The sequence below is a fragment of the Orcinus orca genome, chromosome 9 (genome assembly GCF_937001465.1).
Source record: "Orcinus orca chromosome 9, mOrcOrc1.1, whole genome shotgun sequence".
NCBI classification, from domain to species: Eukaryota; Metazoa; Chordata; class Mammalia; order Artiodactyla; family Delphinidae; genus Orcinus; species Orcinus orca.
Window position 1 is genome coordinate 101,212,110 of NC_064567.1, and position 13,896 is coordinate 101,226,005.

The window sequence follows — 13,896 nt, forward strand, 5'->3', positions numbered from 1 at the left end:
CTAGTGGCATCACCTGGGAAACTTTAAATTTATTAAAACTAAAACAAAACAAAACAATGTCTATCAATCATTCCCCTTCTACTCTGCTTCATTTGGGTCTTGCCCAGAACCCAGAGATAGGCATTCTTTAGAACTGCTAAACTAATCCAGTGATTTTTTTTTCAAATTTTAAGTTGTACATAAATCTCCTGGGGAATCTTATTAAAATGCAGACTCTATACATTCAGTCTGGGGAGGGGCTTGAGATTTTGCATTTCTAACAAGTTCTCAGAAAATGCTAGTGCTTCAGGGCCAAGAGTGTCACTTTAATTAGTAAGGATCTAAATTATCTTTAAGAATACTTTCAGGAAAAGAAAGAAAGAAAGAAAGAAAGAAAGAAAGAAAGAAAGAAAGAAAGAAAGAAAGAAAGAAAGAAAGAAAGAAAGGAAGGAAGGAAGGAAGGAAAGAAGGAAGGAAGGAAGGAAGGAAGGAAGAAGAAAATGAAAGAAAACAAACATATAATTAATGCATTTTTATGGCTTATAAAGGCCTGACATTTGTTAGAAACAACTGAAGAACTAGACATAAAATTTAAATAATGAAAAAATTTTCACTCAAATAATGTTTAATATTGTTATAGGAATTCACCAGAAGGAATATTTCCAGCATTACAAGTTTGAGATTTTCACATAAAATACATAATTCTATCTTAATAAATGGAATTTTCTGAATCCCTAAAATTCATCATGAAGGTTGACTATTAAGATAGTTATACTTATGTGTCAACTTATAGGGTATTTTTCAATGAGATTTACATTTAAATCAATGAATGTTGAGTAATGCAGATTGCCTTTTTAATGTGGGTGGGCTTCATCCAGTCAGTTGAAGGCCTGAAGAGCACAAAAGGTCTGGGTTTCTTAAACAGAGGGAGATCTCCAGTAGTGTACCTTCACACTTCACCTACACCATCTGGTTTCCTAGGTCACCAGCCTGTTGGCCTTCAGACTGGAATTGTACTATGAGCTTTCCTGGGTTTCCAGCCTGATGGAACATACTACATTTTTTGGATTCTCCAGACCCCATAACTGTGCAAGCCAATTTCTTATTCTCACTATTTATCTATCTAGAGACAGATATAGAGATAGAGATATAGAAAGATATAGTGATATAGATCTATCTATCTATCTATCTATCTATATCTATCTATCTATCTATCTATCTGGATATATATATATATATCCAGATAGATAGATAGATAGATAGATAGATAGATAGATAGATAGAGTTAGATCCCACTGATTCTGTTTCTCTGGAGAACCTGCACTAATACAGATCAGATTTTGGTACCAAAACTAAGGTGGAGCATGTCACAATACCTCTTTTAAAGTGAAGGGGTAGTTGTTTCAAAAGGCCCTTCCAAAGCCAAAAGGAGATATAATACCTAGTGGGTCTATTTGGATTTTGGAGGCAACATACTTCTCATTTAGGTGTGTTACCCCAGCTCTTTCATCTCACTAGGTAAAAGTTACTAGTTTTGAGTAAGGCTCAAAACAAGAGTAGGCTCTGCAGCAGGCCCAGGCTGCCATGCAAGCTTCTCTGTTTCTTGGGTCACAGGATCAGCAGAGCTAAAGGTGCCTGGAGTGTCAGTGGCAGGTAGGGATGCTGTTTGGAGCCTTTGTCTCCAGTAGCTGAATCACAGCACAGGTTGTTCTGAGTTTGGAGCTAAGCCCTGTCATTCTCCACAGATAACTACCCTCTTTTTAAGACACAGTTTGGGGTCTGCTACTCAGCCTCAGTGGAGGCTGAATGCTTAACCATGAGCCACCAGGTCACCACAGGACCTGAGCTGCCCACCACGAGCTGGGTGTTATCTGACCCAAAAAGCCATGAAGTTGGGGGTGATAGCAGCCTTCCATCACCAAATGGAAGTGGTGTGTATGAAATCAGGCTTGAACAGAGCCTGAAGGCACAAGTAAGTTACCTGAGGAAGTGACCTAAATGCCCATGGACCCCACTCCTGTTATACAGCTTTCTCTCTCCCAACTTGCACCTAGTGCTTCATGGGGAGGTCCCTGTGACCACTGACAGAGGAAAAGAAGACTCAGGCCTGGTTTACAGATGGTTCTGTATACCATGCCAGAACTACTGGAAAGTGGACAGCTGTAGCATTATGACCAATTCCTGGGACAATCTTGAAGGAGAGTGGTGAAGGGAAACCCTCCCAATGGACAGGACATCAAGCACTGAAACTGATTGTTCATTTTGTTTGGAAGGAAAGATGAACAGATGCACAGTTATATACTGATTCATGGACTGTGACCAATGGCTTGTCTGAAGAGTCAAGGAAACATCCATGGAAAGAACATGATTGGAAAATTGGTGACAAGGAAGACTAGGGAAGAGATATGTGGATAGACCTGAGTAGACAAAAATGTAAAGATGTTTGTTTCCTGTCAATGTTCACCAAAGGGTGACCTCAACAGAGGAGGATTTTAATAATCAAGTGAACGGTATGACCATTTTGTGGATATGAGCCTCCTCTTTTCCCAACCACCCCTGTCATCACCCAGTGGGCTCATGAACAAAGTGGCCCTGGTGGCAGACATGGAGATTAAGCACAGACTCAGCAATGTGGACTGCCACTCACCAAGGCTGCACTGGCCATGGCCACTGCTGGGTGCCTAATCTACCAGCAGCAGAGACCAACACTGAGACCCCCATATGGTGCCATTTCCCGGGGTGATCAGCCATCTACCTGGTAGCAAGTTGGTTACATTGGACAACTTCCATCCAAAAACAGGCAACATTTTGTTCTTCGTGGAATAGACCCTCTGGATATGAATTTGCCTTCCTTGCACACAATGCTTCTGCTAACACTACTGTCTGTGAACTTACAGAATGCCTATCCACCATCATTATATTCCACCCTGCACTGTTTCTGATCAAGGAACTAACTTCATAGGAAATGAGGAGCAACAATAAGCCTCTGCTCCTAGAATTCACTGGTCTTACCATGTTTCCCCCTATCCTGAAGGAGCTGTCTTGAGAGAAAGTAAATTGGCCTTTTGAAGACTCATTTACAATCTCAGCTGGTGGAAATACTTTGCATAAATGGGGAAAGTTTCTCCAGGAGACTGTATATGCTCTGAATCAGCATCCAAAATACAGTGTTACTTCTCCAATGGCCAGGATTGATGGGTCCAGGGGTGGAAATGGGAGTGGCATCACTCGCTATACCCCTGGTCACCTACTAGAACAATCATTGCTTCCTCTTCCCATTACCTTATATTCTGATGGCCTAGATGTCTTTGTTACAAAAGGGAAGGAGACATGATAAAGGCTCAGTTGAACCACAAGTGAAGACTTCTCCCCAGCCACCTTGGATTCCTTATGCCTGTGAATCAAGAGGCAAAAAAGGTAGTAGTTACTCTGCTGGATGGGATGACTGATCCTGTCTTCCAAGGGGAAATTGGAGGTCTACTCCACAATGGAGGTAATGAAAAGTATGTCTGGAATACAAGAGATCCCTAGGGTGTTTCTTAGTATTACCATGCCCTGTGGTTAAGGTCAATGGAAAACTACAAAAACCTAATCCAGGCAGGACTACTAATGACCCAGTCCCCTCAGGAATGAAGGCTTGGGTCACCCCACCAGGCAAAGAACCATGACCAGCTGAGGTGCTTATTGAAGCAAAGTGAATTAGTAGAGGAAAGTAGTTATAAATACCAGCTCCAGCACATGACCTGCTTCAGAAATGAGGACCATAACTGTCATGAGTATTTCATCCTTATTTTGTTATGAGTGTGTGTGTGTATTAAGCATCTTGGCTTTCTTCCTTCTTTAACCCTTTATTGAGGAACATGAGATATATTGATTTTTATATCATAGTATTTAAGTATTGTAAGTTTTCCATTGTAGTATTGTAGTTTTGAAATATCAAGGAGAAGAATAAACATCATGCAAGGACTTTTCGTCCTCCTCTGGGAAAGTGTTAGTACATTTTCAGGTGTATGCAGGACAGTTGTATCATGTTAGCTGAAATTATGACTTTGTTATTGTCTTTATTTGGAGATTAAGTATGGTTTAAGGAGATGCATATGAGTGCCAAGTTGACAAAGTGTGGCCTCATGATGGGTAATTTTATGTGTCAACTGAAAGGGTGTTTTGGGATGAGATTTATGTATTTAAATTTGTTAACCTTGAGCTGATTGTTCTCTATAATGTGTGTAGGGATCATCCAGACAGTTGAAGGCCAGAATAGAACAAAAACACTGGCTGCCTCAAGCACAAGGAATTCCTCTGCAGACTGCATTCAGAAGTCATCTGCATCAGAGTCCCTCCTGGGTCTCCAGCCTGCCAGCCTACACTGCAGATTTGAACTTTTCAGCCCCCACAATTACCTGAGCCAATTTCTTACAAGTAATCTCTCTACATATATGCATATCCTATTGGTTTGTTTCTCTGGAGAACTTTGACTAATGCAGCGATTCATCCCCTCAGGAAGCATCCATCCTTGTTATCAAACCCTCCTCCCACCCACTCCCCTGTGGGCCTCACATGCAGCACAGACCACCAGCAATTTATTCACTCTTATCCGAATCACACATTCACAACTGGAAGCATTATCTTCTTCCTTAGGCATTCACCATCCCTCCCTTCCCATATCTGTGACTTATAGTCACTCTCCTTGTCTCCTCTAATTAATTTTCCAAATCTTAGCCACAGGGACACTTCTAGATCATAAGTGTCCTTGTTTAAACACTTAACTGGCAAAGGTTTTCCTCAGACTCAGTTCCAAGCTTGGCTAAGAGACTCCATGTGATGGGGTCTGCTCCCTCTCTCATACTTCCTGTGACCACATTTGTTTCCTTTGAGCTACCTGTTCCGGTGTGTTCTCTTTCCCACAGCCCTCAGTTGGTGGCTCTCCTTTGGGGATGTAATGATCAAGGTTCTCTGGAGAAAACAAACCAATAAGACATATATAGATACATAGAAAGGGACTTATTGTAAGGCTATGAATGACTATGGAGGCTAAGTCCCACAATCTGCCATCTGCAAGCAGGAAGCCCAGAAGGGTTGTGGTGCGGTTCAAGCCCAAACGTGAAGGCCTGAGAACCAGTGCCAGTCCAAAGTCCCAAGACCCAGGAGCACTCCTGTCCTGAGCACAGGAGAAGTGGGATGCCCAGTTCATGCAGGGAACAAATCTGGCTTTCCTCTGCTTTTTCTTCTCTTCAGGCCCTTAATGAATGGGATGTTGGCGACCTGCATTGGTGAGTGATGTCTTTATTCAACCTAATGATTCAAATGCTAATACCTCTGGAATCACTCTCACAAACACACCCAGAAAAAATGCTTCACCAGCTATCTGGGCAACTCTTAGCCCAGTCAAGCTGACACATAAAATTATCCATCTCTGGTGTGGGGAGGGGCATGGTACTTCTACCTTCTGCTCATCCCCATTTCCTCAGAACCTTCTGGAAGCTTTTTCTACAATGCCTAAGCCCAACCTTTCTTTGTGCTCAGTTCATATACTCTGGGAAAGTGATCATCACACTTTATTCAAATCACATTCTTTTTTTAATGAAATAAGTCAGACAGACTTATATGTGGAATCTACAAAACTAAAATAAATGTATATAACAGAACAGAAACAGACTCACATATAGAGAGAACAAACTGGTGGTTACCAGTGAGCAGCAGGGGGGAGGGGCAAGATGGGGTAGGGGATTAAGAGACACAAACTACTATGTACAAAATAAACAAGATACAAGGGTATACTGTGCAGCACAGGGAGATATAGCCATTATTTTATAATAACTTTAGATGGAGTATAATCTATAAAAATATTGAATCACTATGCTATGCACCTGAAACTAAGATAAGATTGTGAACCAACTATATTGCAATCACCTTTTTAACTATCAATGTCCTTCACTCACTATTAAACTTCACAGTCTATAGTGCCTGGCATTGAGATGGTACTAAATAAAGTTTTGTTTATTGAATGAATAACAGAATTTTCTATTGTTCTCCCATTGTGTGTAGCAAAAAAGCTATTGTAATCAAGTGGATATCGCCTTTTTCTCAAATATTTAGTATATGGGATTTAGAATGCGGAAATAAAACATTCGGTTTGGGATTCAGAAAACAGAAATTTAAGTTCTCAGGTCTGAGGTGTTTTGACTTACATTAATACAAGTACTTTTCAAGTGTAGCTTTTCCCCTTCCTGGTCTATTGAGCATACCTGCTAAAGGAAAATAGTATGAGTTTTCTGTCTGATTTTTGTTCTCTTATTTTTTTCCTGCCAAGGAGATTTGGGGCACATAAATCATTAATGTGTGTTTTTATATATCTTGCTGGTCAGTGATGAGAGAGTTTAAGGTAACATAAATCCTTTTTGTGGTTATTTATGAGAGATACTTTAAGAGTGTAGAATTCAGTACAGGTCCTATGGATGACCTTCAGATAAGAGCCTGGCTTGAGCCTGTACGTTTGGAAATGGACAGAGTTCTTTGTACAGGCTACTTTCAGTAGAATATCATAGGAGCATCATCTACTACTGTAACTCTTCCCATTTCTCTTTTATAAGACTTGTTATTTTCCTAGCTTGGGAAGGAGTAAAAACATACCAGCTACTGATCACTGACATTCAAGTAAAAAACTAAGTACTACAATAAAAACTTGGAGATAATTTTGTTCAAAAATAGTAGGAAGTAAAAATTTAACTTTGTCTATGAAAAACTCCCTAAGTTTCTATGTGAACATAACTGATGGAAATCTGCTTATATTATTTGACACAACTGTTTAATTGCTCTTCACTTCACTGATACAAATGAGGACATACCTCTTCTTTAGCTCCATATACTGCTCGAGGGTAGAAAAACGTACTTCCTTTAAAATGTATAAAATCAGACTATACACTGGTGTGACTCCTCATCACTGCTTGCTATGTTCACTGGATTTTAATGTAGTAATTCCATGACACACACAGAAACATTCACTATAAAATGAAATGTCCAAAAATTGGAAAAAAAGGACTTTACCATTGCAATGATTTCAGAAAAGTAATTCCATTTTACAGAAAAGAGATGCTAGGTTTAATGCCTTCTATTTTGTTTCAGTGTGATCACCTGAAAATGGCATGAGAGCAATACATAATTCAAATATCTTTAAAAATTGAACCATGTACTTTTACAGCTCTAATAGGAAATCAGTATAAATCTACTTTTTACAGGACAAATATGTCTGCATGGTTATAATGCCAATTGTCCTTACCTGTGATTCTCTCTCTCTCTCTCTCTCAATTACCATTCCTGGAGTTTTATAGAATCAAAGATATTCTAACAATAGATGAAGTGAATTGACAGATGAATTACAAGGTCTAAAGAGTACTGTTTGATATATCAGATTTTACTGTTCAAGTCATTTGCACAAACATTTGCTTATGGTGGTTGTGTATAGACCACTATAAGAATGTCACATTCATGAGCAAATCATTCCCTTAATGTAATCATTGCATCTGCTTTCTAGAGCAATCTAATTTTTTATATCAATCTCTGTTCAGATCTTATGTGGAAAAATATGTTAATATAACATTCCATCTCAATGAAGACCACAAAACTGTTGAAAAATAAAGAAACCAGCAAGTGACTATAAACTAGCATGTTTAAAAAAAAAGGAATTAAAAAATGTATCCATTATTTTGGGTAAAACATGGCTATGTTTCCTTTCCATCAGTATAAATGATGGGAATAACTGACTCTATTCTAAAATCTGTTACTATAAGTTGCTTTAGAAGGACAAAAGTTGAGCAACCACCTGGGAGTGTCATGCTGAGTGTGGACTGTGAGTTAGACCGCATTCTAACTCATGTTCCACTTGTGCCCCCTGTAGCCTGAAGCAGGACATGTACTTGCCCTGACCCTCATACCTCTGGTCTCTAAACTGAGGGCCACACCTATCCCATTCACTGCTGTGACACTGAATGACATAGCCTATAAAGCACTTAGAATGGCGTTAGCACACAATATGTGATCAATAAAGATTATCTATAAATATCAACATTAATAGTATTTGGGTTCTTCTATGTACTTTGAAAAATATAGGAACATAAATAGTATTCATTCTGAAATTTTCTGTTCTCTAACTCACCTTGTCTGCTTTGACACTGAGTTTTTAGTGCTCTCATGGAGTGAATTGCTGTTTTTTGATTTATTGGGAGAGGTTGACCAATATTACAATAATCTGTTCCTTGAAAGGTAGTGGAATTCAGTTTTAAAACATTTGATACTAATGTTTTCTTCATGGGTTGACTTGTAGCTACTGATTCAGCTTTTTAATGATTATAAGACTTCCAGGATGTTATATTTTTCTAGAAATCTTTCTATTCTGACAAAATTGTCAAATGTGTTGGCTTTTATTATCTCATTAAAATATCGATATCTGATGGTCCTATGCCATTTCCCACCTTTCGTTCTTCATAGCAGTGATTTTTGCTCCTAAATCTCCTCCTCATCATCCTTCATCTCCATCCATCTTGGTAGAGGTTTGTCTTTTGTTTTCTTGATTTCGATTTTGTGGTTAGTTTTTTGTTTCGTTAGTTAACATTCTCCATTTTTTCCCCTATCATCAGTTATTTTGATATCTATTCTGTTATTTTTTAAAACTTAAATTTATGCTTAGTTCACAAACATTCCCTCATTCCTACTTCCTCATGTAGTATTTAATGCTATTGTTTTCCTTTAAGCATCATTTTAGCTGAGTTCCACAAGTACCAGTGTATTCTACTTTCATTATTTTTTAGTTACAAGTATGTTTTTACATTTCTACAGTAATTTCTTCTTATATCTATGTGGTATTTAAAAACATTGTTTTCCTTTTACTGTATGGAGGTTTTACATTTATCCTCTCTTTTATAAAATTCTAATTTAATTATAATATGGACTAATTAATATAAAATATTTCCAGTTTTTGCCACTTGACATATTGCCTATGCCTAATAAGAAGTTAAATTTTGTAAATGTCACATGGGTGCAGGGTACTACCTATATTATTCCAATAAATCAAGACATTAATTTTTTTATGCAAAGTATCTTTCTAACTAAACTTTAATCACTTTGAACTTTCAATACTTTAAAAACCAGTTGAGCATTCTTGATTTGACAGTGGGTTTGTCAGCTTCACTTACAACTTGCTTTATATTTACATTATTTCATTTTTTTTAGACGCTCCATGCGTTTATCCCATAATGATGCCTTTGTCCTATGTCTTTTTGTCCAATATCAATACAATACAGATCTAATATTAATATACATTTTAGATTTTCTGGACTTTATTTTTTGATGTGATCATACACACACAGAGTTTTTCAAACTCTCATGACTTTTGAAAACATATTATTGAAGTATAACACATATACAGTCAAATCTTAAGCTTGATAAACTCTGACAAACTGAACACACCCAAGCAACCACCACACAGAGTAAAAGCAGACGGACAGAACACTTCCAGCATCCCAGACATTCACTCCGTGCCCCGTTTCAATTACCACCCATACTCCAGGGTTGGCTACCATCACGACTTCACACTCTAGTTTGGCCAGCAATTGAATTTTACATAAAGGGATCACAAAGTGTGTACTCTTTTGTGCCTGGTTTACTGAACTTGAGCACTGTGTTTGTGAGATTCCTGAACGCTATTGCATTTGCTCTTTTTACCCGAGTTTATGTATCCATTCTCAGGAAATGGGAGTATGCGTAGCTTCTAGTTGGACTGTTTAACCAGTGCTGCTCTGATATTCTTGTATGTAGCGTTGGGTGCTCCATGTGCTCATGCTTCAATTATGTCACTTAAAAATATTATAGAAATAAATTTTTCCTGCACTCTATCTGAAAAATTGCTTTAAACCTCAAGTTATATAATATTTTTAATGACACATTCACACACATATATGTCTATATATGTAATAATATATAGACATGTATATAAAAATTTTTTTTGCTTTGATATGATTTTATTACCTCTTTTTTGCCTTTTTAAAAAACAATTTATTTTTTTTTTCTTTATTACATATTTTCCATCAGCTGGCTTGGAACTAATTTACTCAATTTCTCATTTCTATTGTTTTAGTCGTTAATTTTGAAATTTTAATGGGTACTTATAATATTTTAACTCCTCACATCTTACATGTTACTACTGACAACATTTCAATTGAGTCCTCTTAATTCTGCCCTAATTGTTATCATCAATGTTCCTTTATATACAATGTTTGCTTAGATTTTCTAATGTGTTGCCTTTTCTTAGGGATCACTTTTCTTCTTTGTTAAGTTCAACAAAGTTCAACTTAAAGTTCAACAAATAAATTAAAAGAAACTGTTTATTTGTATTCCTCTGAGAATATCCTCATGTCACTTTGTCTCTTGAGAAGTTATTTTGCTGGATATACAATTCTAGGTTCACAGATATTCCTTAACTGTCTCTTGGAGATATTACTCTACCATTTTTTGGCTTCTATTTTTGCAGTTGTAAATCTGTTGCTCAACACACTGGCATTTCTTTTTAAGTGAGCTATCATTTCTCATGGTCTGCTTCAATTAACTTTGCCTTTTCTTTGCTATTTTGTCTATAGTTTCACTAAAATATGTCTAAGAAAGAATTTCTGGTTTCTTGTTTTTTCTTCCTTTCCTTCCTTTTCTTTCTTTGTCTTATGGCATACCATAGTACTTTCTGTACTTTTTAATCATTTCTAGGAAATTCTCAGCCATTCATCTAATCAATTATTGCCACAGCTCTCCTCTCTCTTGAACTGCTGTTCAAATATCAGTGTGACTTTCTCTTTGGGTTTCATCTCTTAACTTTTCTTCCATCATCTCGTTACTTTTTATTACATTCTGGATTATTTCCTTACATACACCTGCCAATCCACTAGGTTTCTCATGAGCTCTGAGATGGATGTTTAATGCACTGTTTGAGTTTGGAGTTTTACAAATTTGTATTTTGTGCTACATCTTTTCAAATATTTTCAGTTAGAGTTATTTTATATTCTGTATCTGATAACCAACTCTGTTATTTGTTGGTGACTCTTTCTTATAGTGGTTTCTTTTCCTGTGTGTTTAGGATCTTTTATTCTGATCTCCCATTGGTTGAAATTAATCTGTGGAAATCCAGGGACAAAAATTGTGGCTGTTTTCTTCCAGGAGCATTTTCTTCTGTCTGGAATCAGAGTATTACCCAAGCGGGACCACTCTGGCCAACTTTCAGAATCTCTAGTTTATTCTAAAAATATTCCAGGCTGTCCCTGCCAGGGAGGCGGGCGGCCGGGCGCAGCTCCGGGCTACAGCGGCAGCTCCCACGGCTGCGGCCGCGGTGGATTGGGTTGCGATGCGGCGTGGAGACAGCCAAGCAGGGCTGCGTGACCGCGTGGTGGTACATGGTCGCACAGAACCTGAGATCTTTCCCATACTCCTGTTCAACACTCAGAAGAAAAACTTCCACTCTGTGTACCAGCTTTACAAGTAAATCATTAAAAGAACATATTTTCCCTCTTCTGATGAACATGCTGATTGTTTTCAACCTTTTCAGAGCAGCATTTCTTGCGGATTTAAAGAAACCAGAGTTAAAGATTCCTCACACAGTGAACTTCTACATCAAAGTTGAACCTAGGGTGATTCTGGGTATCTGGCACACAGTTCCTAGCTGCCGGGGGGGAGGATGCTAAGGGGAAGGGCCGTAGCTGGTATGAAGCAGCTCTCCATGATGGCAACCCAATTATTGTTTATCTTCATGGCAGTGCAGAACACAGGACAGCTCCTCACAGACTTGAGATAGTAAAGGTGCTGAGTGATGGTGGTTTTCATGTCTCGTCTGTTGACTATAGAGGGTTTGGGGACTCGACGGGTAAGCTGACGGAGGATGGGCTGACTTCAGATGCTATTTGTGTCTACGAGTGGACCAAGGCAAGAAGTGGTACCACCCCCGTGTGTCTCTGGGGCCACTCTCTGGGAACAGGAGTTACAACAAATGCTGCAAAAGTTCTAGAAGGGGAAGGATTCCCAGTTGATACTATTATCCTGGAAGCTCCATTTACCAACATATGGGTTGCAAGTATCAATTATCCCTTGTTAAAGATTTACCAGAAACTTCCAGGATTTTTAAGCACAGTTATGGATGCCCTGAGGAAAGAGGAACTAGTCTCCCTCAATGATGAAATGTTAAATTCCTGTCTTCTCCCCTTCTTATCATACATGTTGAGGATGACAAAATGCTGCCTTTGGAATTTGGAAAAAAGCTCTATGAAATTTCACACAATCCATATAGGAACAAAGAGAGGGTGAAGATAGTGATCTTTCCTCCTGGCTTCCAACACGACTTCCTTTGTAAAAGCTCCACACTGTTAAAAACCATGAGAGATTTCCTGAGCCAGCAGTGGGCATGAGGTATGAGTACAACAGAGAGCAAAGACTTGCTCCAAACACCACTTGTCATGTATATTTCTTATGTAAAACTGTACTGTGCTGCTTGGATGAGCTGAAGTTACTGACATTTCTACAAGACACTTGCCTTTTAATAAAAGAAAGCATGGATGCTGGAAATAAATAAATAAATAAAAATATTTCAAGTTCTCCTCTGTCAGTTTATTGTTGGCCCAATGTTTAGACTCTTGTTTATAGGATTCATGTTGACATTTGCTTTTTTCAGCTCTTGTTTTCATTCGGATTATTTTTTGCCTCTTGGAGATTCCCCTTACTTTGTGCAAGCCCATAAGCACAATTAAAATTGTGTTATATGCAGTGTTTAGTTGTTTTCCAGGATTAAGTTCCTTCTGAATACATTAGTATCTTGTTTTCTATATTATTTGAAATGAAAGATGTCAGTTTAGTGCCTTCGTATGTATTGTAATTTTATTACATTTTTTTTTTTTACCTATCTCAATGAGTGATATCACTAGAATTTTCCACCATAGATCCTTTTGTCATAAAAGGCCATACGTGTAGATATAATATGAAACACAAAGTGAAAAGCACTCTTAGTAAGGGATGAAAAAGTAGTTATTGTATAAAATGGGCATAAATTCTTATGTGTTACTCTTTAAAAAAATAGATAAAAGTAGTATTCCTTGCCATTGTTGCAGGAATGGTGGCTGAGCCAGCATTTTACATGTCCTCATGCACCTCCCAGTCCTACTGTGGTTGGGCAGAACCCAGTGACAAATTCTAGACAGTGGGCTACGGATGAAGGTGATGTGTCATGTCCAGGAGAACAAGAGAGCTGAACAGGACACTCAGGCGTCTCTTCCCTCCCACAGTGTCAAGGAAGTTCATGGACCGACCTTCTGGAGCCTCAGCATCAAAGACGCTGTATTGCTCAGCCCCTTCCCCAGCAGCAGTGCCCTAGATTACTGCTCAGACCAGCAGCGAATATTCACCCTAGCAGGAGTAGTCATGGAGATTTGAGGGGTGGTTCTTACAGCAAAACCTAGCTTCACCTGAGCAGTCCAGTGAAACACTATTTTAGGGAGATTCTTAATAACCATTTATGGGAACATTTTTTTCTGAAATTTAGCGTGTTCACAACCAAGTTCTTCGCCTTCTCTCCCTGCCCCACCCTCCCACTTCCGTGTGGTGCCGTGGCTTGTGTGGGAGTCTTTGTGGAGCATGGGGTGATCATCATGTATGAAGCCCAAAGCAAGTTCCTTCACGTTCATCTTCACTTTGTCTAATGGAATATGACCCTAATTAGTGTACCTGTTTCAAAGAATTGTTCTGAGAATGAAAACAGTGATTGCATGGAAAGCACACATCATAGAAGCCAGCACAAAATATTCTCTTTAAGGTGATAACCAGTAACCACATTTGATACAATATATTATCTAAAATGCCCAGTTTCTTAAAAAAATATGTAGCCTGCATAGAAACATG

General features: G+C 38.4%; 1 protein-coding gene and 1 pseudogene across 1 annotated transcript; both read left to right on the forward strand.

The window, feature by feature from the left end:
* Positions 1 to 3,313, forward strand: part of LOC117197833 (uncharacterized) — a 29,888-nt pseudogene extending 26,575 nt beyond the window's left edge.
* Positions 3,314 to 3,466: 153 nt separating this feature from the next.
* On the forward strand, positions 3,467 to 12,413 carry ABHD12B (abhydrolase domain containing 12B). The gene is given in 5 exon segments (XM_033411343.1): positions 3,467 to 3,472; positions 7,874 to 7,995; positions 11,270 to 11,681; positions 11,683 to 12,181; positions 12,184 to 12,413. Coding segments are annotated over 5 exon segments (1,269 nt in total).
* Positions 12,414 to 13,896: the final 1,483 nt, after the last annotated feature.